The sequence below is a fragment of the Canis lupus genome, chromosome 2 (genome assembly GCF_048164855.1).
Source record: "Canis lupus baileyi chromosome 2, mCanLup2.hap1, whole genome shotgun sequence".
NCBI lineage: Eukaryota > Metazoa > Chordata > Mammalia > Carnivora > Canidae > Canis > Canis lupus.
Genome location: NC_132839.1, coordinates 56094625 through 56120657, shown reverse-complemented (window position 1 = coordinate 56120657; position 26033 = coordinate 56094625). Strand labels below are relative to the sequence as shown.

At 46.1% G+C, this 26033-nt stretch overlaps 1 protein-coding gene across 1 annotated transcript; it reads right to left on the bottom strand.

Annotated features, from left to right (window-relative positions):
• Nucleotides 1-4472: 4472 nt before the first annotated feature.
• On the bottom strand, nt 4473-24136 carry WHAMM (WASP homolog associated with actin, golgi membranes and microtubules). The gene is made up of 10 exons (XM_072801219.1): nt 23468-24136; nt 21592-21765; nt 18841-18991; nt 17489-17658; nt 16293-16458; nt 13248-13435; nt 12145-12231; nt 11848-11943; nt 7418-7883; nt 4473-5346 (listed from the first exon to the last, which is right to left on the bottom strand). The coding sequence occupies exons 1-10, from the start codon at nt 24059-24061 to the stop codon at nt 5012-5014; spliced, it is 2427 nt and encodes an 808-aa protein (XP_072657320.1). The 5' UTR covers nt 24062-24136; the 3' UTR covers nt 4473-5011.
• Between the last annotated feature and the right edge of the window lie 1897 nt (nt 24137-26033).

Below are 26033 nucleotides of genomic sequence, written 5' to 3'. Positions count from 1 at the left end.
TGTTTGTGTCTGTTTTTAAGTCCACAAAAATCTTTCAGGATTTCAAAAATCCTTTGTGTCTTAAGGTATTTTAGAAGCTCTTCATCACCCCAAGGGTAAGTTGATGTTCTCTGGGGTCACTTCCTGAGCTAAAGCAAGGCTGGCAGTGTGGGTTGAGGCCCATACACTTTTGGTGGAACAGCATAAGAGTTTTCGAGTATACCAACATTTCCAGTTTCTGCTTTGGGGCAACCCAACCTGTGGTTGGGTATGCTTAAGGGACACCTGCCCTTTAGGTGGTGACATTTTGTCAATACCAGACCTGTTCTCAACCCAACCAGTTTCTTCTGCAGGCCTAGCCTTCTGAGCAGAAGGCAGCAGGGTGTATGCTTGCATTCCTGGCTGTTGGGGGAAAGTTAATCCCAGAGACTTATTCTACTGGAAAAGATTTTTCCAGAGCTGTTTGAACAGATATTCACATGACAAAGTCTGCATCAGGCAGACAGCAACTTCTCCCAAACACATGTAGGAGGTGTGAATCTCAGCCCACCGCTCAGGAGTGGAGAAAGTAAGACCATCTCTCTTTTCCCTTCATTCAAGTTCATTTCTGTTTTGAGTCCGCATTTTTCCGGGCCCAGGCAATTTGGTCTTGGTCAGTTCTGGGACTCCCCTCTTTACTCCAGTGTGAGTCTTCAGAGGTTCTGGGGGTGGGGGTGGGGCTCATGTATCTTTCAAGGTTTTTGGAGGAGGGGGTAGTGCCTACCAAGGGATCCTCTGTGCCTGCCCCTGCCCTGCTGTCTCTCACTCTGCTACTTCTGTGTCGCGCTTGCAGCTTGGGAGTACAAGAACTACCCAGATGTTCCCATGCTACAGAACTCTCCCTGAGGCTGTCCTAGGCCCTCTCTGCAGAACATCCCGTTTGACAGCCAAGGTTTCTGGTGGAGGGTGATTTAACTTGCAGGGACTGCTGGATAGGCCAGATGCGTTTGCACGGGAGCTCCCTGCTGAGTGGAAGTGGTTCTGTGGCCACCAGTACCTGCTTGTTTGCTGATGGCCGCAGGCCCTCACAGCTGCCTTGTGGGTTAGCCTGTGACCCTGACCACTGCGACAACCACCTTCCCGGGGGCCTCCTTACACTACTACCTCCCCGGGGGCCTCCTTACACTACCTCAGGTCCTGCGTTTTACCTCTAGGACATTTGGCCAGGTTGACCTGGGTCTTGAAATAATCCTCCCACAATTCTGAAGTTTTTCTTCCCAATCCTGTCTTAGCTCTGACTATCCCTCCTCCTTCCACTCATCCTCCTGCTTTGGAGTGTTGAGGTCTCTGAGGATCTGGCCTGGGGCCACTTTCCCTTGACGTTCTCTCCCCTGGCCACACAATTGAGTTCCCATCTTTGCTGCCTGTGCAGTGACTCGTGATCTTGGGGACCTCCCCTCGGGCTGTCTGACCTCTTCACCCCTGCCACGGTCTGCAGACAGAACACCCCTGCCTCCTCCTGGCCTTCATCATCCCGGAGCTCCTCCACCCTCTGGTTCCTCTTATGTGAAGCTGCCCAGGGCCTCTTCCTAAGGCTGGAGGCATCGGGTCCAGCCCCACCTCCCCACCTCCTCAAGGCCTCCCAGGGCACCTCCCCACCTGCCCAGCCTTGCCGTGCTCCTCCTGCTTCTCCTCTGCCACTTGGAACCCTTTCACTGGGCCAGCCCTGCTCTTCTTCCCACAGCCAGCCTGGGCATGCAAAGGTGAGATTCCCAAGAGTTTCTGCATGTGGGTACCTCCAGGGCTGAGATAAGAGGGTATGTTTTGGTACTAATGGAACCCAGCTGATGGGAGATCTGTGGGGCCAAGAACAGGGGTCAGAGCACAGCCGGCTTCTCCAGAACTGGGGGACCCCAGGCCACTCTGAAGATCCTCAGCCTGTGAGACGTCAGGCTTCGAGGCCCTGCCCTTGGAAGGAGCCCACTGTGACTCTCAGCATACCTGCTCCACACTTCCCTCACCACAGCCCCCAGTTTGCGGTCTCCCTGTGTGTGCTGGCATCTTCCAAGGGTGGTCCACAGACCAGATGCTTCGGGGCCACCTGGGGTTTCCAGGCCATCCCAGAAAAACTTCCTGGATTAGTACCTTTGCAGCTTGTCCTGGCAGTATACATTCTAGCGAGCTCCTTGTGCTGGACAAGACGATGGCTCCCCAAAGATGTTCACATCCCAGTCCCTGGGACCTGAGAATATGTGACCTTACGTGGCAGCAGGGACCTTGCAGATATGACGCAAGTTATGGAACTCCAGGTGGGGAGGTTATCCTGGATTATCTGGGTAAGCCCAGGCTAATTGCTGAGTTCTTAAAAACAGCACTTTCCTGGCTGGGGTCAGAAGGAGCCTTGATGGCGGAGGAGAGTCTGAGAGATGAGACCCTGCTGGCTTCGAAGATGAATGAAGGCCACAGCCAGTGAACGCCGGTGGCCTCTAGAAATGGGAACAGACAAGGAAACAGCCTCTCCTCTGGAGCCTTCGGAAAGGAACACGGCCCTGCTGACACCTTGACATCAGCCCAGTGGGTCCCATGTTGGACTTAGATCTACAGAATGGTAAGATGATGCATTTGTGTAGTCTCCAGGTTTGTGGTGGTTCATTACAGCAGCAGGAGGAAACCAGTGCGCTCCTCACAGAGTTTACATAGCTAAATATTGAGAAGTTCTGCTGCATAAATTCATTCACCTGCATGGTTTCACGTGGTGAGTGGTCATGAATAGAAAAGTACCTGCTACTACATGCTGCATTCCCCTACTCAAATTCTGGAGTGGAAACGAGTGGATGCATGAACAGGTAAATCCAATTAGCCCAGCTCCTCCTCTTTCACTGCAGGACACCCCAGGGATGCTGCCAATATGGACTGGCTATTCTAGGACCGGCTTGGGCCAGAGGGCTCCGAGGGAGAAAACGTGGCCTGGGTGGGCTGCGTTTGTAGCTGGGCTGTGGGTGGGGAGGCAGCACGAGTGGTGTCTGGGACCAGGTGCAGTGGCCATAGAGGAGAGAGAGGGGCAGGAGGATTTCAGGGAGGAAGGTATGTGGGGCTGATGCTGAAAGATGGCTGGGGCTATGCCAGGACCTGGAGCCGGGGGCAGCCAGGCACTTAGGCTTCAGGTGGGGCACCATGGTGCCGGACTACAAGCTGTGGGAGGGATGAGGCTGCCCGGGGGACAGCAGCTAGGTCCCGAAGGATTCAGTACCTGTGGGCGGCTGCAAGGCTGGGAGCTGGGAGGGCGGGCGGAGAGTGAGGGGCACTTAGAGACTGGGAGACTGGATGTTAGCAAAGGAGGTAACACGTGTCCCTCTCCATGGCTCTGAAGTCCCTGAGGCCAGAGTCTGGCCAGAGTCTGCCATCAAGGCGTGGCTGGAAGAAGGGGGCAAAGGGAGGAATGAGGGAGAGGAGGCTCTGAGGAAAGGGAGGTTTTGGTGCCCGGAGAGCTGTTGGGTGAGGAGGAGCTTTAACCGGGAGGACTCTGTTTTGAAAAGGGTCCTATTTCTGAGGGCTTCTTGTCTTTGGCAGCCCTTACAAAGCACATTCAGAATTTATCCAAGCCTGAGTCAGTCTCAAAATAACGAAATTACAATAATTAGAATAAAAACAATTCCAAACTGCAGAGTAAGCTTAGGAAAGTCCAGCAAAGCTCTGACTTTGCCATTTTTTAAAATATCAAATTCTTTGCAGAGAAACGTTTTGGTGCTAAGCTTGGCCTGTCTGTGTTGGGGCAGGAGGCCTGAGGCACAGGCACTTGACTTACCTCTGGTTTGGGACCAAAGGCCAGCGGGCGTCCTTCTGTGTAGCACCCCTGGGAACCTGTGTGGGGGCCAGGGCAGGCAGGGGCAGGGCCAGGCCATCCAAGCCTGGGTTCTACTTGCAGAGCGTACCTGTTCACGCACAGGAACCAGATTCGGGCTGGCACCTCCTGAGGTTGGGGAAGGCAGGATGCAGGCCAGACCTGTGGGCACCTGACCATGGCCACCCACGAGGCCCAGGCCCTGGTGTGGAAGAAGGTTCCAGATTCCTCCCGGCTGAGGCCCCTCCCAGCCAAGGCCTCTCAGGCCTCAGTTTATCAGGATGGAGTTAGTCAAGAAGAAATCGGAAGTAGGAGGGGTTTTGACTTTTCTGTGGAAACAAGGGAAGGCCAGTACATCTTGTTCTGCATCTTGTAGAAACCCAGATGGCTAGGGCAAGGGTGGGGATGCTCTGGACAGTCTGAAGGCAGGAGCAGACTGCCTAGTGTGGGTCCCTCCCTCTTCTTGATTTTAACACAAAGCAAGGAGGAAAGGTCCCAGCATGAGACTTTAGTTCCTGAGGGGGACATTATCCCTCACGCTTGGTATTTGTTTAAACAAATGTTTATCTGAAATCTCGTTAAAACCTTTAAACCACCCCTGCCCCCCACGCCCCACCAGGCAGGGACAGCTATGTTCAGATATTACGTTTCATGTTCTCATGAGTGACACTGGTGCATTATAAATAGTTCTTTATTATGAGTTTATATAGTGCTCAATACATAAAATAGATTTCATTTAAAATATTTAAAATATTTCCTGGCTATGAGCAGTTTATTCTGATTCTTGCTAAAATCATTTTCACATTCGAAGCCTTCTGTGCAAGGAGACCCCCGCTCCACCCAAACAGGGAGACGCGGTCCGTAGCTCAACAGCGCTGCTGAGCACAGTGGTTATCAACTTTTTTCAGAACGAGGGAATGATTCCAGATAATCCTTGGTGGAAAATAAATACTGTTCTCTTACGCCGGTAATACAGTGGGTTCTTAGATCCCAACTACCTTTTGGTGTGTGGAAGTCACCAGCCCTCGACTTCCTGCCCTGATGTTAAGAGCCTCGGCATTCCAGAAAAGCTGCAACATCACACGGAGCCCTGCTCACCAACCAGGCTGTCACGTGGCTGATGGACCTGCTCATGTGCTTTTCCAGAACAGACCCTGGGCCTGCGTCCCCTTGTTCAGCCACCCGGTGTGGAGCCTGCGGCAGGGACAGAGCTCAGCGGTCCCACTCACCGCCACCACCGCAGCCACCAGGGCTCTGCTCATCACCGTCCTCCCCCTCCCCCTCCCCCTCCTCCTCCTCCGAGTCAGCAGACACTCTCTTGATTCTCTGGAGCGCTGCCTTGATACTTCTCTCCAGGTCGCTGGCTGGTTTGTTGCTGGGGCTCAGGCCTGGGCCAGAGTGAACTTTCTTCAGTTTGACCCCCTGCCTGATGGCAGCCAGAAGCTGCTCGTTGAACGAGGCACGGGGAGGGCTCAAAGTGGGCGCTTCCACTCTCCGCAGAGGGGTGCTGCTGCTCCGCAGGGAGGCCAGCACTTCATCCATGGATCCTGAAATTGGCAAACAGCAGGTGCCATCAGCAAACCGCATCTCTCCCCCCAAGATGCCAGCGCACTTTTGTATAGCTCTGTGTCAAGTCGCACGCTGGATACTGACATGATTGGAACAAACCATCTTCCATTAAACAAACGCCTTGATTACCTGTGAGAAAGGCCAACCACAGGCTCCCTGGGTGAATACGGGCGAGTTTAGTCACTAACATGTCCCCTGACCACTCACTGTCCGCCACTTCCTCAAAGCCACAGCCACTCGGAGGCCCAGTCATGCGCACCTGCTGTCACAACAGCTGTCTTTCAAGACACGGGGTTATCTTTTTGTGTGATTCTGAGGGACAGGGAATCCTGGGGCTGTAAATAATTTGCCCTAATGTGCATGACAGCTGCACACAAGTTCGGGAAATTGTATTTGCTTCCCACTTCAAGAAGATATTTTTCTACAATGTACCCGCCGTGTTTCTCTAACTTCACCCTGCAGTATGTCAGTGGTGACATGTTCTGTGATGGTGACGTGAGGAGGTTTGCACACACAGGAAAAGGCTGAAGGTAAACTTTCATCAGCGACAGTGAACCTGGGGGTGGCACTGGTAGGTCGCTGCATGCTGTGTTAATTCCACCTACAAATGTTACCTGAGCCAACGCACAGCTTCCACCTGGGATGGTACAAGATGCTGTCACAACACAGATCACATCAGACTTTCAAGGCCTGGGTGAGGAGAAGCTATTCTTCACTCAGGTGCCTTGAGACAGTGCCCCCCCCAGGGGGTAAAATCTGTAACCGCCCTCCAGAGGTGGGGGGTGGGGGCGAGGGGGACTGTGGCCACCACCGTGGAGGTCTCTAGGGAGGCTTCAAGACAGAGTCCTTCCTGGTTCGGGACTGAGGCCATGCTCTACCAACCAGCTAATTTTGGATTTAAACTCACAGTAGTCCCCTTCCAGGAGTAAGAAGATAGTTTCACACTGATTTTCAGGTACTGACTCACACCTTATTCTTTGCAGTGAGAGGAGGTGGGGTGGGGTGCTGAGTAGGGCCTCCTGACACTGTGCGCACTAACCCTAACTGGGATGACCCCCACATGCAAACTGCTGGCCCAGGCAGGCATGCTCTTGCTCTTCATTCACACTGTGTTATTGCAGATCCCAAGTGGAAATGGGCCACTTGGCCTCCACCTAAGAGCATGGACGTTTTCACCTGTACCTGGTTCTGGGTAGAGGGAAACTGTGAACTCCAAGTAACTGGAAAAATCAATTAACCAGAACTGCACTTTGGAACTGTTGTGTTTATAGGATTCCTGTTGCCTACTCCAGCGGCCCTGCCTGTGCTCAGGGGAGCTGCTCAGGCACAGTCTTTGTAACACAGGTACATAGAATTTTTCTGGGGTTTATCTAAACCCTTCCTCCACCACCAAGCAGCAGGCTCCGAGTCTGGGCAGATGGATTTCAGCCAGTCGCCTCAACAGTCAATGTATCAGCCATCACCAGAACTATGAGTCAGAACGACAGCCCTCGTTCAAGAATATTCGTGTGTATTCAGTGTATTGTACTTGCAGAGTTAGAACGGGGTCTGCTGTTCTTTTGACCACTTCCGTTTAGAAAGATCTCCCAATATATGGTTTCCCAGTCCAGCAGTCTGTAAGAACACCCTTCTATATTCTAATATTCCTCTCCAGTAATTCCCAACCAATATTCTCCTTAAGCTGCAACAGTTAAATTCTGTAAATGACTCACAGATGCTTAATTCAAAGCAACACTGGCAGAAATCAAACGCACACTCAAGTCCTAAGGACCTGAAACAGGCAAGTCTTTAATAGTGATCCCACATCATGGGACCATTAAATGTATAGAGATCATTTCTTCAAGATGAGTTAGTGTTTATCGAACTCAGATTCTGGCTGTGCTAACTTTGCAGTAATGATAACTTAAGGCAGCAAATGCTGGAGAATTTCAAGATCGTAGAGAATTCTGCAAAAGGTTTTGATGTGAGCGTAATTGCTTCTACAGCAAGAATGCTTCAGCCCACCACTCAATGACCCTTGCTGAGCAGAGACAGAACTGCAGCGGTTACCTGGGCCTCCGAGAGCAGCTGAGGAATAGTGTGGTCTCCCAGCAGATGGTTCGCACATCAGGGGCAGTGGCTGATCCTCGGCTACTGGAGTTCTCAAGTGTGAGTTCTGGCGATTCGTTGATTGAGAATAAGAAAAGGGCCGAGCAGGGAAGGGTGGTGGAGGCGGCGGTGGAGGGGGCGGCAGTGGGGGTGGCGGTGGAGGGGGCGGCGGTGACAGTTCCTCACTGGATCTGCAATGTGTCTGGTCACCAACTAGAACAGAACTCTGGGCGGTATTTCCAGGGTCGTGCAGATCCTCAGAAGTTTTAGCGTTATTGACTTCAGAGGGGGGAGCCCTTCTGGTCTCCCCAGAGGACAGATGGCTTGCAGCAGCCGCGGGAGAGGTCTGCAGGGAAAGCCCACCTGGCAGGTGTGGAGCTGCAGGCTCTGAGCAAGAGGTCTTTAGTACAGACCCACCTGGACATCTCTGAAAATGAAACACTGCTGTGAGAAACTTGCCACAAGTGCAAACCATCAGAATGCTGAAACTTGCTGTAAATAAGTATACACTCAAGGGCCTCTGTCCGTGGATTGTTCTCGTTTGCAGTGGCTCCTTCTCACTTTGGATAGCTGCCCTTGCTACTAAATCTATTACTAAGGAATAAGCATTTATTCCTTTGATATGTAATACTTTCTCTATAATAAATATATGAAAGTATAAGCATAAATGAAAACATGCATATTTTTGTATGAAAATAAAAATAGGAAGTTAGCTGAGAAAATTATGGTGAATTTAAAATATTACGCAGCAATGAAAAATCATAATAAGCAGTATACACAAAGTTTGTAAAACATCCTAAAAAAATACAGGTGACATACAGCTGTATGAAAAAAATTCTACCAGCATCAACCTCAAAGTGACAGTTGTAACATGTCTCTTCTCTAATTTGTAGGCTTACAATAAATTTTATACTTTAAAAATGTAAATTTAAAACATTCTGGTTTCTCGGGTGTTGGTTTGATAAAGAAAAACATACCCTATAAAAAAACGAATCTTGAGTGGTGGGAGGCCTCCCTAATGAAGGCACTGACTGGCCAGTAAAACACATAAAATGTTAATACTATGTGGCCATTAAAATGAACTAGATTGGGCAACCCCAGTGGCTCAGTGGTTTAGCGCTGCCCTCAGCCCGGGGTGTGATCCTGGAGACCCGGGATTGAGTCCTATGTCAGGCTCCATGCATGGAGCCTGCTTCTCCCTCTGCCTGTGCCTGTCCCTCTCTCTGTCTGTCTCTCATGATTAAATAAATAAAATCTTAAAAAAAATGAACTAGATCTATATATATAAACATGAACACATCCCAAAAATATAACTTGAGTGGGGGGGAAAAAACTGGCCAAGGATGTATGTAATGTGATAATACTATGTAAACTTAGTAGTAATATACCAAAATTGCAATTCATGATAAAACAAAGAGTACAGATTACCTCGTCTTTTTGCAATTGCTTTATTTAATTTTCAAATATTGCATTTTTTTATAAATTAAAGGTTTGTGGCAACCATGCATCAAACACGTTTCGGGTTCGCTTTTCCAATAGCATTTGCTCACTTGGTGTCTCTGTGTCACATTTTGGCAATTCTTGCAATATTTCAAATTCAATTCTTGCAATATTTTCATCATTACATTTGTTACAGGTGATCTGTGATCAGTGATATTTGATGTTACTATTACAAATGTTTTGAGAGGCGCACCTGGCAGGCTCAGTCAGTGAAGCGTCTGCCTTCGGCTCAGGTCATGATCCTGGGGTCCTAGGATCGAGCCCCCTGTTGGGCTCCCTGCTCAAGGGGCAGCCTGCGTCTGTTTGCTTGCTCTCTCTCTCAAATAAATAAATCTTTAAAAACAAACAGTTGTTTTGGGGTGCCCAAACTGTGCCCTTATGACAGTAAACTTCATTGTCTTATTCTAGGAAACCCACCTTCAGCAGCCACCACCCTGACTAGTCAGCCGCCATCAATGTGGAGGCAGGACCCTCCACCAGTGGAAAGAGTACAACTAGCTGAAGGCTCAGACAATCGCATTTTTAGAAGTAAAGTAATTAAGATATGTACTTTTCTGTAGCCATCTTGCTATTACACACTCAACAGACTACAGTACAGTATAAATATCGCTTTTAACATTGCACTGGGAAACCAGACAATTCACTTGCCTCGCTTTACTGCTTTAGTCTGGCACCGAACGTGCCCTGTCTCCCTCCCAGGTTCCTCTGCCTTTCCTGAGCGCTAGGACAGCCTGGTGCCAGACCCCAGACCTCAGCCATGCAGTCACTAGGCCTGCAGCTGCCAGTCACGTGTTGTCCTGGTAGAACTTGAGCCCCAGAAACTCCAGGCGAGACTCCGGGGTCATCCGACCATCCCCTGATGGCAGGGATGATGCTCCTGCCCCAGCACTCCGGTGGCTGCACTTCGCTGTGACTCTGGCCTGTTGAGTTCTGCCTTATGTTGCTGGGAGTCCCCAGGGCTCACCTAAGACAAATTCAATCTTTTGCCTCCCAGCGGCCCCTCAGATATTTAAAAGCCTGCCTGGGCCCACCAGCTAGCATGCATCACATGACCCACTTCCCATCCTCTCCTGCTCCTACTTCCTTCCTTCAAAATGTGCTCAGATTGGCTTTGTCCCCTTCGAGGGAGCACTTCTGGGCCAACACAGGGTCCCCTCATTCTACAGAGGCTGCTTCTGTTCACACACCTTAAAAACACACTGGCTTTTCTGGAGCTTCCTCACAAGTGGTGGCAGGAGGCTGAAGAAAGTTCTTTCCCCTGCACTCAGACTGCATGCATGCCTTCCTCCCACCCTCTGGAGAAGCGTACCCCTCCAAGGACCACAAAACCCGCACCTTAAGCCAACGTGAGGTCAGCGTGTTGGATTTTCACACCCCCTGCTCAGTCTGAGAGCGTTGGTGGCCTAGTTCCGCCACATCCATCAGTTACCCCTCTCATCTCCACAGTTGAAAAACTGATCACTGATCAGCCTGTTCAAGGCTTAAGAGCCAGACTTGCACGCCTCGATCCTTCCTCCATCCTGACTGCACTCTGTTAACCAGTGCCCTCCAGTGAGAGCCCACCAACCTGTCGTCCTGTGCACATTCACTCTGCCTTCACGTGGGTCTCACATGATATACCCGCAACTCAGTCTCCCATTTTTGGAGGGGGGGCGGGTCTGGGCATCCGTGACTTTCAGAAGCCCCCTGGCTGGTTCAGGTGTGCTGCCTGGGCCGGAGAAGGCCTGTGCAGCTCCAGAGTTACAGACAAGTGGCTGCACGCAGCATGAGCTAAGGTGGGTCACCACGCGGGCTGCAGCCTTAAGTAAAGGAGAATGAATGCAGGTGTTTAGCACTGGGCTGGTATGCAGCAGGTGCTCATTAATGATCAGAGTAGCAAGTGTACCAAAAAGTGAGCTGAAGTCAGTGTGTCCTGATTTACCACTCCAGGGCCCCTTTTCTGGCTGATATCACAGCACACCTTCAATACCTTATTCCAGAACTTTGGGAATGGATAGTCTTTCTTTTGGGGGGGCAGCTACCAACTTGGGTCTTTGTGAGGGTATGTGATGAAAACAGATTTATGTTTTATATTCAACTAGTTTAACATTATTTTTAAGTAAGTAGCTATTTACTTTCTTTTTAAGCCTACTCACTTTTTTTTTTTTTAAGATTTTATTGATTTATTCACAAGAGACACACAGAGAAAGAGAAGCAGAGACACAGGCAGAGGAATAAGCAGGCTCCATGCAGGGAGCCTGACGTGGGACTCGATCCCAGGACTCCAGGATCACACCCTGCGCCAAAGGTGGGCTCTAAACCACTGCGCCACCCAGGGATCCCCAGCCTATTCACTTTTAACAGAGCCCTTAACTATCTACTTGTCACAACGCTGCCTTGACTGCTTTGAGAGACTTATTACAAGTGAGGAAGAACTGAGCTAAAGTCGAGGTCAGTTTAACTGTTTTTCAGTTGTCCTCGCTGGGCAACAGCATGGCAGGCAGAGTCAGCATCAGAACCCTGGTGTACAGCAATGTCAAAAATTTCTTAATATTCTATTATTTTGGGGGTGCCTGGGTGGCTCGGTAAGTTAAGTATCTGCCTTCAGCTCAGATATGATCCTGGGATCAAGCCCCAGGTCAGGCTCCCTGCTCAGAGGGGAGCCTGCTCCTCCTCCTCCTCCCTCTTCCCACCACTCCATTGGTGTACACTCCCTCTCAAATAAATAAAATCTTTTAAAAAATATTCTAATATTTTCATTTTTTATTTCTACACTAAAAATAATGGCGTTTGGAGAACATTTTGTGTTTCAAGTGATCTGTTCATAATATTCAACACTTTTCTCCTAGGATGGGTGACCTTCATTTATTTCTCCAGAAAATACAAGTGAGGCCACTATTTCTAGAACTTACCTCTTTAAATGCTCTCAACCGCTGGAGTGTTTTTTTGCGTTCTTGGTTTATCCATTCTTTTTTCTTTTTCTCCTCTTCTTTCATCTTGTCTCTTTTCTATATTTAAAGGAACATATGTTTGTACATTTCTCAAAAGAGAGGTCTTGAGAAAAGAAAGCCCAAGCTGCAGGGCTGGACTGCAGGCTCCCTAGGATTAAGGCTCGCAGCTGCCCGTCGAGGGCAGGGGGTTCTACTCTTTACAGATTGAAGCCAGTATGTCATGTTATGCAAACATAGAACATTTCTTCGACCACTTACCACCTGGATACTATGATGCTGATGAAAATGTTTCATCCTTTCTTCAGCCAACTGCAGTCGCAGCCGATGATTCTCTTTGCATTGATCCTGGTGGAATAATACAGGTCACTTGCACAGTTTTTACTATCATAGTAGGCTCTAGCAGAGAAGTTTAGCAGAAGAAAGCACCACTGTGTTTGTGCTGTCCTATGAGGCATTTGTTCTCATAGTTTCTGGTGTGGCTCCAGGGTCCTGCCTCCCCTTGGTTACATGCTGACTGGCTACTTCAAGGAATCGACCACACCCAGTCATAAGGGCAAGGCTGGGATTTAGTGCTGTGAAAGATGGAAATGAGGGGATAACACAGGCAGCCCTCCATGCTTACATGGCATGTGTCCAAAGAATCTATTTCCATGCAAGTGTTTTAAACACCTCTCCCCATACATAATATTACAATAGTAATTATATTTCCAAACATACCTACATAACCATATACAACCCACAAATACATTTACATTAAAAACTGTATTTTAACTGTACTAGTTATTCTTATATATTACCTTTTATGTGATTGTGGAATTTATAAAAATTAAGAAAAAAGTCACCAAATATAAGGGTTGAAATGAGCTGAATGTTCTTCTTATAGATTTTTTTTTTTTTAATTTTAAGTCTTCTCTGCACCCAGTATAGGGTTCAAACTCAACCCCCAAGATCAAGGGTCGCACACTCCACTGACTGAGCCAGTCAGACACCTCGTTATTTTTGACAAATATTCTATAATCAATAATTTACAATAAAATAAACTTTAGAATGTACTGAAGATGATTACTTGAATTTTCTACCTACCATGATTTTTTAAATACCTGGGCATGTAACAGGCATTCAACAAACAGTTGTTGAATGGATCAACTAAAATCTAGAGATTATGGTAAATGCTTAGACCCCCAAAAGAAAGGGAATCCTTTTCAAAAAAAAAATAAATAAATTGTAGCCACTGATACCTGTATAAACACCCAAGAAGAAGTTAATCACTGTGTTGGTAAAAAGCCTTCCTTTCAGGACCTCTTCATCTTTCATAAAAGGAGCCTTGGCAGGAAGAGAGCTGCCCTGCATGGTACTCCTACCTTTCTGTTCCTGAGACAGGCTCTCCGGGCACAGATCGTGCCCCGCTGAGTCTCCAGGCGCTGGCGCTGCCGGCTCAGCTCCCGTACCTCTACACTCTTGTCATTTGGCAGCCCTGTCACACAGTCAAGGGCTCCAAGCTCCTCGGGACTTTCACATGGGTCGTAATAGACAACTTCATCCTCTTTATCTAGAAATGTATTGATGATGTTTTTAAAACATATTTTGGTATAAAAAAATAACACACAAATATACTTTAAATTTTAGAAAGTGAAGATGACTTGTAACCCCACCACCCTGGGAAAGCCACTATTAACATGGGTATACACATACACAGCTACAGACACATACACCTGTACCTACACACACAGCTACACACACTTATGGACATACACACAGACCCTACACACACACACAGCTACACATAATCAATAACACATAGCTAAGAGGACATCTTCCATGTGATGGAAATAGAATTTTAATGGCAACACAGTATTCTCTAATTTGAGCATTCTGTATTGTTAGAATATTCCAGGGTTCCATTATTATTAATTTCACCGTGATGAACATCTGAACATAAAATCTTTGCGTACATTTTTATTACTTATTTAGAAGATGAACAGTCAGGGCTCTTGATAATTAGCATTCAGTTTCCCTCCAGAAGGGCAACCTACATTCTACCAGCAGTGTGTCATTAAGGTGACTTAAAGATACTTAATTTTGGTTACATATGTATTTTTTTTAAATACATGCTAGTTGTAACAAATCAAGTCCTACAAAACTAGAAAGTGAAATTTTCTTTTTCTCCCAAACCTTTGGGATCCCATTCCCAGAGGAAAATATTATGAACAATTTGGCATACATCTTTCCGGGAATAGCTTTTTAAATAGGATTTTCCCTTAAATATGTATAGTGCTTATAACCTGAAATTACTATAAAGTTTTTTGAATACCTAGGATTAAATTAAATGTTTAGATTCAGTATGAAGAAAAGTATTATGCTTGGAGGAACTTGAGGGGAAAAAAGAGATGTAAGTAAAAGGAAAGACATACCATGTCCTTGGATGGGAAGATTCAAAATTGCAAAGATGACAATTCTCCCCAAATTAATCTCTAATTTTAAGCACAATCCCAATAAAAATTCCAAGGAGGTTTTTTGGTTTTTGTTTGGAACTTGCCAAAGTGATTCTAAAGTTCGTCTGAAAGAATAAAGGAGTGGAAAAAATCAGGAAACCTGAGGAAAAGCAGAGTACTATGGAAGGCGCTTGCTGAACCAGACACTAAAATGTACACCCAAGTACAGTAATAGGAACATACGGGACCAGCACCAGAAGCCATTCACAAACTAGTGAAAGAAAATGACAATTCATTATTAGGTAAAAATAACTATAATAATTCTGGACATGAGACAGGAAGCCAGTCAAAGTACTTAGGGAAAACGTTTTCAAAATCAGTGACTGAGATTACCTAACAATTTGGGGGAGGGGGGGAGTTAGATTCCCACCACACGTCAAGATTAATTTAACCAGATTAAAGAGCAAAATTTTTTTTAATCAGAAATATACTAAAAGAAAACTTAAGTAAAATTTTGATATAGTTTGGGGATGAGGAGCACTTTGACAGATGCAGAAAGACTTTACCAAAAGCAGATATGACTTCATAAAAATGAAGTATTTCTACAAGGTAAGAAAAAGCAAATGGTGGAGAGAAATTCTTTGCAACATAGGACAGATAACAGAGTAATAGTCTTAGTGTGGAAAGGGAATGTTCCAAGGGAAAGTGGGCAAAGACCAATGATAGACAGTTAATAAAAGAAATGCAGCCAGTCAACCGCAAAATCATGCCCATTACACTTGTAATTAAATAAATGAAAAGTACAAGAGACCATTGTCTTCTATCAAGTAGGCAAGAACTTAAAATAATGGTGTAAGTGTGGAACAGCTATTTTCATAATCAGCTCTTTTCACGACCTCAATCTGGAAGGCCATTATGTAGTATGGAATTCAGAAATCAAAAGATAACAAAGATGAGGGGAAAATGTGCATCGAATGATTATTGCAGGGTTAGCAGGTGTGTGTCAACATGTAAAATCTGCACTGTCCTTGACCCAACGATTCCCCCTTTGGAAATTTATTACAAGGAAATAATCTCGGGGCACTAGGTGGCTCAGTTGGTAAAGCATCTGCCTTCAGCACAGGTCATGATCCCGGAGTCCTAGGATCAAGCCCAGAATCAGGTTCCTGGATTAGGTAGCAGTCTGCTTCTCCCTCTCCCCCTTCCCTTCTCCCTGCTCCTCACTTTCACTCACTCTCAAATAAATAAATTTAATAAGAAAAGAAAAGAAAAGAAAAGGAAAGGAAAAAGAAAGAAAGAAAGAAAGAAAGAAAGAAAGAAAGGAAGGAAGGAAGGAAGGAAGGAAGGAAGGAAGGAAGGAAGGAAGGAAGGAAGAAAGAAAGAAAGAAAGAAAGAAAGAGAAAGAAAGAAAGAAAGAAAGAAAGAAAGAAAGAAAGAAAGAGAAAGAAAGAAGAAAGAAAGAAAAAGAAAGAATCTCTTCTACACACAAGGATGTGTCAAAGAGGGTTCTTTGCCAAATTGCTGTTTGCAATAGTTTAAGACTAGAAATCACGGTATATCCGTATAACCAAATACTGTGCTGCCATTAAAATGTCTCATGTTTTTGTTACTTACCGAAACGGAAAGGTGCTTATTATGTATTAAATGAAAGGAAGTTATTAAACAAGATATACATTTTGGGTTTAAAAATTGGTATTTACTTGTATACATCAGTATACAAACAAGACTTTCCAGCATATTATTCTCACTTGGTATCTGTGATGATGGACTGGGGGGTGGGTAAGTTTTCCTTTGTTTTGCCTTGTGTTTAACAATGAATATATTACTGGAATAACAGAAATGCTAAAAGGAGACTTTTTTTTAGGAAATTTAGTAGATGTTTTAGCCAATTTATAAGAAGTAATAACATGGCCTGTATTTCCTTGGAGGTGTGATTTAAACATTTTAACATACACATTTAAATATATACCTTACCTTTTATAAGCCTTTTAATTGAGTCCAACTGTGTTATAAGCAGTATTTCTTCATATTTTAATATCTCAAATTTAACCTCATACAGTTCTAACTGGACTTCATAATACTGTATTTCTAATTCGTCTACAACATCTACATTTTTTTCTTGTTCTGGAAGATCTTCCATCTTGTTTTCATGAAAAAAAAATAACAGCAAGTTAAAATGATTAGTACGTTAAAAGCTATGTTAGGGGCACGTGGGTGGCTCAGTTGGTTGAACATTCCCTTCGGCTGGGGCCGTGGTTTCAGAGTCCTGGGATTGAGCCCCATGTTGGGCTCTCTGCTCGGCAGGGAGTCTGCTTCTCCCTCTGCCCCTCCTCTGGCTGTGCACGCACGCTCTCTCTCTCTCTTTCTCTAATAAATAAATAACTCTCTCTTAAAAAAAAAAAAAGCTAATGTTAAATGCATTTGAACAATTTTCTATTTTTTGCTTAGGACCAAATAGAGAACAAAGTGAAAAAACATTTTTCCAATTTCAAGTAACAAAACAAAAATGCTTTATTCAATGTTTGTTACAAATACTTTAACTTACCCTGAAACAAACGAAAACAGTTAGGTTTAGAGAAAAATCGAGGCAGTGAGCCATTTGCAGTGTTTACTGCTTCAAACTCTTAATATTACAGGAAGAAATTTAAGGGGCTGTGATCCTAGGCTGAAAGACCTTTGCATTACTCTCGAGTTGTGCTGAGATACTGCTTGATTGACTTAAGTATATTACCCACTTCAGTACTGAGCTCAGTGTTACTACCAGGAGCATCCTACAACAGAATATTTCAAAAGCATCTTAATCAAAAGGAAGCTTTAAGGCCAACCTTCCACAGTCTAAATTCTCAGCTAGTAAATGTTGGAATGAAGCAAGGAAGCTCTTAATGGTGCCTGGAAAGAAAGGTGCTACCTAAAAGTGTGGGGTTTCTTTCTTTAGAGAGAGAGTGAGCATGCACACATGCGTGTGCATGAGGTGGGGGTGGGGAGAGAGGGAGAGGGAATTGTAAGCAGGCTGTACCACCAGCATGGAGCCTGATGCGGGGCTTGATCTCATAACCCTGAGATCATGACCTGAGCCTAAATCAAGAGTCAGACACTTAACCAACTGAGCCACTCAGGTGCCCTAAAAGTGTGGGTTTTTTCCAACCAAGTTTCATTTATCTTTATCTTACCTTCCTCTGAATTTCAGCTCTTTTGTGATTTAAACACAACTCTTTGGCTCTCATAAGCTGTAGAGTCTCTCGGGCTAACATCAGCTTGAGTTCTTCTAACCTGGGAGTTGCTGTGGCCCAGGCAGCCTGGCCAAATCTCTTCTTGTCCTGTTCCATTTGTTTCTGCATTTCTGTTGGATTGGAATAAAAATAAAACATAATTACAACTCATTGAAAAGGGAAAAATGTATTCTGAGCTGATTCTTTACTGCCTCCCACCTTACTTGCAAAACATCCTTTTTTAAAAGAAAAAAATGTTTTAATTACCTTTTATTGTCACAAAAATTATACATGAACATCAGTATAAACATTTTAGATACTTTGGGGAACCTGGCTGGCTCAGTTAGTAGAGCACAGGACTCTTGATCTCAGGATTGTGAGTTTGAGCCCCATGTTGGGTGTAGATATTACTTAAAAATAAAATCTTTAAAAAAATTTTTTTAGATACTTCATTAAAAAAAAAAAAAAAAAGAAATCATGAATCTCACCTACTTGAGGCGATGTTTCTTACATTTTGGTGCATACACTTCCAGACTGTTTCTAGGTCAAGCTAGATAGGCAGTTTGAACCAAAGACAAAAAATAAACAAAAAAACCCCACAAGATCATCGTTCTTCTTTGTAGTTCATTTATTTCACTTAATGTATCATGCAACTCCCAACAGTCATAAAAACAGATATAGAGAATTGGGCTTCACAGCCACAGGACATTTCACTTTATGAATGAAATGTAACAAGCTGGCAGACACTAGGTTTCCTGTTTGGGGCCGCCATCTATAATGACATCCTCTATGAGAAGTCTTCCGCACCCCCCTCCCCTCCCCACCCCTGCCTGTCTGCTGAATTTGCTCACACCTCTCTCCCTTCCCCCTTCCTCTCTGCTCCAGCCCCTCACACTTGCCAAGTTCCTTCCAGTCAGAGGGCCTCTGTGAGTGCCATTTCTTCTGTCTGGAACACTCTCCCCTCACTCTGATGGTCTCTCAACTCCCACTGACCTTCAGGTATTGGGGCAGGTGCCATTCCCCAGAGGCCTTCACTGACCTAGTGAAGGAGCCTCCTGCCTCTTGGCAGCTCTCAGAACCCCCTGCTTCTCTTCAGGAGGCCGGCTGCTACTGCCATTTCCCATGTGTTTGAATGTATACATAAATAAGATCTCTCTCCCCTCACCAGACTGTACCATGTCTGTTTATGCTTACCCTTATACTGAATCCTCAGCTCCTAGGAAACGCAGTGCCTCGTGTGCAAGAGGTACTCAAATGTTTGTTGAATAAAATGAAAATCACATACACCTTAATGTAGAATTTTACACTGTTACCTGCTAATGCTTTTACTGTTTCTTTAAAATAATTCACTGTAATGTCCTGAATAGAGACTACAGCTTCTTCAGCCTGTCTGGTCCATTCTTTGGCTTCTTTCTGCAAGGCAACTATCCTCTTAGGACCCAAATCATCCTCATTCAAGGATTTCTACAAATGAAAGGAAAATTGTATTCACAAGAGAGAATAGTAATGCAGAGACACAGGAAATTGGTTACATGGATTATTTCAACTACTTTTATTACTACTAGTTAATTAAGTTTCATTCATTCAGCAATTCCTTACTGAGTATGAATGAGGCTCTAAGCCAGGCAACACTTGGGAGACAAGGGATACTCTGGGGCATACATAAAATAAAAACCTACTTTCACTTTGCAATATTAGAATAACATTTTCTAGACAGGAATTCTCTCAAGTTATGTTCTTCTATTAATACACAATTGTTTAGGGGCACCTGGCTACCTCAGTTGGTGGAGCGTGCAACTCTTGATATTGGGGTTGGGAGCTCGAGCCCCATGCTGGGTACAGAGATTAGGTAAAAAATTTAAAAAAAATTAAACCCATAATTGTTTAAATGACACCTGTTTTGTTAAACATTCAGCACAAGGCCCAGTACACAGCATTCAAGTGTTAGCTGTTGCTACAGGTCCTTTCAGGGACATGGCAGGAAGATTTTCAATATAATAATTCTTCTCTGAAGGGCAAAAATAATACAGTAACCTAAAAGATCATAAAATCTAAAAATTCATAATTATGATATGTACTAGTAGTCATTCGGCATCCAGTTCTTCTACAAAACTAATAATATAAGAAATATATACAGGTTAGCCATCAGGGAAATGTAAATCAAAACCACAGGATAGGGGCACCTGGGTGACTCAGTGGTTGACCATCTGCCTTTGGCTCAGTTCATGATCATGAGGTCCTGAGATCGAGTCCTGCCATCAGGCTCCCTACTGGGAGCCTGCTTCTCTCTCTGCCTCTCTCTCTCTCTCTCTCTCTCTCTCTCTCATGAATGAATAAATAAATAAATAACCTTAAAAAAAAAAACACAGGATACAACTTCACATCCACTAGGGTGGATAAAACCAAAAAGACAGACAATAACAAGTGTTGGCGATAATGTGGACAAACTGGAACCTTCACTTACTGCTGGTAGGAATGTAAAATGGTACATTCTGCATTGGAAAACAGTCTGATGGTTCTTTGGAAAGGCTATATATAGTTACCATAGGACCCAGCAATTCCACATTTTTCCAAGAAAAAAGAAAACATAGGTCCACATAGAAACTTGTACATAGATGTTCATAGCAGCATTATTCCTAATAGTTAAAAAGTGGAAACAACCTAAATGTCCATCAAACAACCCAAATGCCCATCAACTGCTAAATGGATAAGTGAAATGTACTATAGTGAATACTAAAGGATCATAGAAAGAAATGAAGTTCTGGGACATTGCACAACATGGATGGACCTTGAAAACATTATGCTACATGAAAAGAGCCTGACACAAATGACCATATCTCATGTAATCCCACACAAGATGAAATGGCCAGAATGGGGAAACACACAGAGGCAGAAGGCACACTGCTGGTTGCCCAGGGTTGGAGGGGGGAATAGAGAATGACTGCTTATGGGTATGGGGTTTCTTTGGGGAGTGATGAAAATGTTCTGGAACTAGATAGTGGTGATAGTTGCACAAATGAATATACTAAAAACCACTGAAACATATATCTTAAACAGGTGAGTGGTATGGTCTGTGAATTGTATCTCAGTGAAGCTGTTAATTAAGGAAAAAATATATACAGGAAGTAAAGACTATCCAAGTAATATGCTTTCAGTATAATGAACAGAACAATTTTCTCTGGAAATTTGAGTGGCATGAGTTTTATCTAAACAGGACACCATTTCTACAGTACAGTAGCTTGGCAGGGGCTGTGAGTATGTGTGTGGAAGTCTGGCCCAGTGCAGGGGCAGAGCTCAAGAGATCTCTCTGATGTCTTCTGACTCCAGCTGGTTGAGACGCAGGGAAAGCTATTTCACCCCTCTGGGCCCTAGGTTCCTTCGTAACACTGACAGGAGGATGACTACGCTAACCAGGGTCACTGGGTTACTACATAGCTCAAGGAAATAAGAGTGATGGCAACATTTACTAAAGCTTAAATTACTGAATTATGATCCAGGGCCTTGCTATTTATATTTTCATTCAGTTTCTTGGAAATCTGCATATGTCCTTAGAATCTGAAAATAGGCTAACATAAACAAGCTTCTCATCAAAAACAAGTCATTAGCAAAGAATGTGGTTTAACCCTCAGAAAGCTGCAGAAATCTTAATGTATTCAGATGACCAACATAAAATGCCTTCATTTTCAAATTAATTTTTAAAAATAGGGGATCCCTGGGTGGCTCATCGGTTTAGCGCCTGCCTTTGGCCCAGGGCACGATCCTGGAGTCCCGGAATCGAGTCCCATGTCAGGATCCTGGCATGGAGCCTGCTTCTCCCTCCTCCTGTGTCTCTGCTTCTCTCTCTCTCTGCCTATCATAAATAAATAAATAAATAAATAAATAAATAAATAAATAAATAAATCTTAAAAAAAATTTTTTTTAAATAAACTCAACATATGTATACTACCATCTAAACACAAAGGTGGACCCAAGGTGCCAACATACACTGAATCTGAAATGGGACTAAAGAAATAATACGTGACAAATAACAAATCTGATAAAATACAGATATAAAGAAAACATACCAAAATATCAAGCTTACATAAAGTTGCAACTTCTCTCATATCCCTAAATGGCTGCAGTAAATACTGGAAAAATGTAGTTGCTCCAGTAACTAACTCTTGGTATGCTTCATCTTCCTCTCGATAAACTTTCATTAGTGCTACCATGGTGTGGGCTTGATCATGCCCCTGAAGAACCTGGAAGACAAAATGTAAATAAAAGCTCACGTAAGGACAGTATTTATAAGATCATACCAAATAAACAAAACTAAAGAAACTTTAATGCCCTCAACTTCACAAATTAAAATACTGATTATATGAAAACGCTAATGTCCTTCAACCAAAATGTCAAATAAAACGAACAGTTAAATCATGGTATATCCAGGGCAGAATGTTATGACTATAATCATTCAATGGTGTAAGACCCCCTAACAAACTCCTTTTATTTGTTTTTAAGATTTTATTTATTTATTCATGAGAGAGAGAGAGAGAGAGAGAGAGAGTGAGAGTAAGAGAGAGGCAGAGACACAGGCAGAGAGAGATGCAGGCTCCATTCAGGGAGCCCGATGTGGGACTCAATTCCAGGACTCCAGGATCACGCCCTGAGCCAAAGGCAGACGCTTAACCACTGGGCCACCCAGGCATCCCACAAACTCCTTTTATAAAACCATTTTGCTTTAAAACTTTGGTTCTAGGGACTCCTGGGTGGCTCAGCAGTTGAGCGTCTGTCTTCAGCCCAGAGTGTGATCCTGGAGTCCTGGGATCAAGTCCCACATCAGGTTCCCTGCGGGGAGCCTGCCTCTGTGTGTGTGTGTGTGTGTGTGTCTCATGAACAAATAAATAAAATCTTAAAAAAAAAAAGCTGGTTCTATATGTTGATTAGGAAGATGTAATTAAGACTTTGAAATATGGCTGAATTCTTCCCTCACACTCCTCCCTTCCTCAAAAGAATGCGCAGAAAAATCATCCAGATTAAGATCGGCCTGTAATGAGAACAAGCAAGCAAGAGGACGTGTCCAGGGTGTCAGAGCCTCAATCTTGGCCACCCGTAGTAAATTGTGAATACACACACCCTATTTTTCTCCCAAACCCTTTTGTGTACTTGCGTTCCCCCCCCCACCCCCGTTAAATTCTATAAGTTTATCACTCAAAGAATGAGTTGTTGGGCTTCCCAAATGACGTCTTTTAAACTTAAAATTGCACTCCGGTTGCCCTTCCAAATCAAAGAATAAAGCTCACTCCCCGTCGGCTTTCCACCAGACGTTTGCGTTACTTTCCAACCTTTCCCCTAGAAGCCCCTTCATCCTCTAAGGCAGCGGGTCTCCAGGGTTCCTGACGGCCGCCGCCGCTCCCCACCCCCGCCCCCCGCCGTCCCCGCCGAGAACCGGGAAGTGTTTACATCCCGTGCGCCAGGCTGTTTCCCACGTGTACTACGGCTGTTTCCGGTTCTGCTTTCGCTATTCTCTGGCAAATCCTGTTAGAGGGCAGCCGGGTCTGCCAGAGTCTTCGGAGAAAGGGGTCAGGGCTGGCTGCAGACAGAGGATGCACGCTGACCCGCCTGAGAACTGCAGGTGACAGGAACCTGTGCACCTGCGCGCGCCCCCCCCCTCGGTCCCCGACAGGTGACAGGCACCTGCGCGCGTCCTCCCCCCTCCGCCCCCAGCTCCCCTGCAGGTGACAAGCACCTGTGCACCTGCGCGCGCCCTGCCCCGTCCACGCCCAGCTCCCCTACAGGTAACAGGCACCTGGGCACCTGCGCGCGCGCCCCTCAGGTCCCCAGCGCCCCCTGGCCGGCCGACAGCCCGGCTCTCCGGAACCGAACACAACCCACCCCCACCCCCCCCCACGCCACACACACCGCGGCCCCAGCCCGGCGCTGCCCCTCCCGCCCCGCGGGTACCTGGCGCAGCCGCGCGCCCGCCGCGGCCCACCGCGCGCGCAGGGCCCTCTCCCGGAAGTCGCGCAGGCTCTCGCAGTCGGGCGCGCCGCCGTCGGCCGGGAAGAGCGCGTCGCGCACCGCCGCGCCGCCGCAGCCGCTCGCGGCCTCGCCCAGGTAGCGCTCCAGGCGCCCGCACAGCTCCTGCACCGCCGCGTCGCCGGGGCCCGCGCGCGCCGGCCACACGAGCGCCCAGAGCCCGAGCCCCAGGCCCCAGGCCCCGCCGGCGCGCGCGTCCAGCTCGGGCGGCAACGGCGGGAAGCAGCGCTCCAGGGGCGGCCAGAGCGCCGCCAGCTGCCGGTGCGCGCCGCGGAGCCCGGCGGCCGAGAGCAGGCCCGCCCAGCTCGGGGGGGACGCGGCCCGCTCGGGCTCTGGTTCGGGCTGGCTCCCCTCGCGCCGCCGCCGCTGCGCCGTGCGGTCGTGACAGGTCACGGCGAACTTGCCCTCCGCGTCGTTCCAGGCCACGAGGAAGCGCAGCTGGTGTCGCTCGGGCTCGGCGAAGAGGTCGTCGCGGACCGGCACCCAGCCCTCCAAGCTGTCGGGCTGCTCGTCTTCCATGGCCTCGGACCAGCGGCCCGCGGGCTCGGCCCGCGCGCGCCCGGCCTCCCCGCGCCCCCAGCTGCCCGCCGCGGACCGCGACATTCTGGCGGGACCGCGCCCGCGTCAGCGCCCCCGGGGCGCCACCCCACCCCCGGCGCCTCCGATTGGCTGCCCGCGGCGTGGACGGGTTCTCGGCAGCCAATGGGAAAGCTGGGACTCTGTCTCCGGCCGGCGCTGGGCAGCGGTCCCTGCCGCCCCGCGGGGCCTGGGCCCAAGGACTTCCCCTCCTGCCTCACCATTCCCACCTTTGTACCTGCTGACGTAGGGAAAGTGTTCCTGACGAGTTATCGTCTTAGCCTCCTGCACTCAAAGAACCTCTTGAGAACGGGGACCCACTGATTCCGTCCTCGCTCACTGGGGCGTCGGGGAGCACCCGAGGGTTCCTGCGCTCAGAAGGGGTGTAGATAGACCAAAGGTTAAATCAAACGTAGGAGTTATGGGCTGAGGGTCTCCAAGCGCCACCCACCGGGTAAAAGCCACCCGATTGTTGTTACCAACTCAACGAACTTTTATGGAGTGCCTGATGTGTGCGGGCGGGGGGGGCGGGGGGGCTGCCGAGGGGCATACACAAAAGATGTCTCTCTGTCGTCAAAGCATCCCAGCTCCCAGACAGCGTGTTTAAATAGTGTGTTCCTACTCTTCGCTTTACAGCCAAGGAGACAGATCCAGAAGGAATCCTGTCCCAACAGTACACAAGCAGGCTAGTAAGACCACCTGGCTCCCCAAGACCTGTTTAAGGAGATAGGGGAAATCTAATTTGCACGTGAGGATGGGATGTGACTTGGAGCTGGTCGGGTTCACGCAACAGGGAATAAGACAGCCCAGGTCTGTGTCCGGGACTGAGACACAGAGCAGCAGGTCTGCTTCCATCCCGTGAGTTCATGGGATGGGTGGTGCGGGGAGACAACCCAGGGAGCCGCGAGGAGAAGCCTTTCTCCAAGACTAGGCTCCTGAAGGCTAGACTCAGGAACCGGTGAGAAAACTTTTGAAGGTTTGGATTTGGGAAAGCAGGAGATCAGATTTACAGTTGCTGTTATGCCCAAAGGAAAACAACAACAAACCAGGGCCAGCCTGGAGCAGTGGTTAGGGCATCTCTCCCCCTGAAGTTGATCCCAGGGTATCTAGAAACTTCTGTGGAATGAGCTTAAGGTCCAAAGTTGCTTATCTGAGTCTCCCCCACCAACCCTTTAGTGCTTGTGTAGTGCTGTGGGGCTTTGGACTCAGAACTGCTGCACTTGGTGGTCTTCTTGGAACAAGAATTTGTTAGTTGAAGGGATTTATTTCTCCTCAAGTCATTTTTAAATATATTATCTTAGCTAACACGATTTACTTGTAATTCAATAATAGTCTGTTTTAATATCTTTTTTGTATATTCTTTACAATATGTCTTTTTACTGTATTTGTTTTATATTGTTTTATCCTTTTTAGTATTTCTAATTTACTTGCTTTATCAAAATGACACTAGTAGGCTTTCTAATTATAAAAGTAATTTCGTTTTTGTGTGAGGGAAAGATGTTTGTATATTCTTAGAAAAAATAAGCGTGAGTATACACTAAACCTAATCATTGTTGTTACCAGGATACATGCCTACTTTATATTTACTTTATGGTTCCTTTGTAATATTTGCCTTTTTCTTTTTTTTTCTTTTTTTTAAATATTTGCCTTTTTCTAAGCCAAATATCATATGTTATTTCTCATTATTAGATAGTTTTTAAGAATTAATAAAAGGTGTATAAATAATTGTTATCAAAATAGGTACAATAAAAAATATAAAGAAAAAAGCAAAATAACTCAAAAGTTAAACTCTGCTCTCATTTTGTGTTTATTATTATATGTATTATCATATATTATTATATATTTATATATTATGCTATATATTATATATCATCTATATAATATATATATGATTATGCTGTAATTGTATTTTATA

What these genes read in the sequence shown, in the direction of transcription:
- WHAMM (XM_072801219.1), bottom strand. Translation starts at nt 24,061, where the DNA reads ATGGAAGACGAGCAGCCCGACAGCTTGGAGGGCTGGGTGCCGGTCCGC. An exon ending in TATGTAAGCTTGATATTTTG is followed by an intron (nt 18,992 to 21,591) that starts GTATGTTTTCTT and finishes TTTCATTTGTAG; the next exon opens with AAATCCTTGAATGAGGATGA. An exon ending in AATTAAAAGGCTTATAAAAG is followed by an intron (nt 13,436 to 16,292) that starts GTAAGGTATATA and finishes ATACATTTCTAG; the next exon opens with ATAAAGAGGATGAAGTTGTC.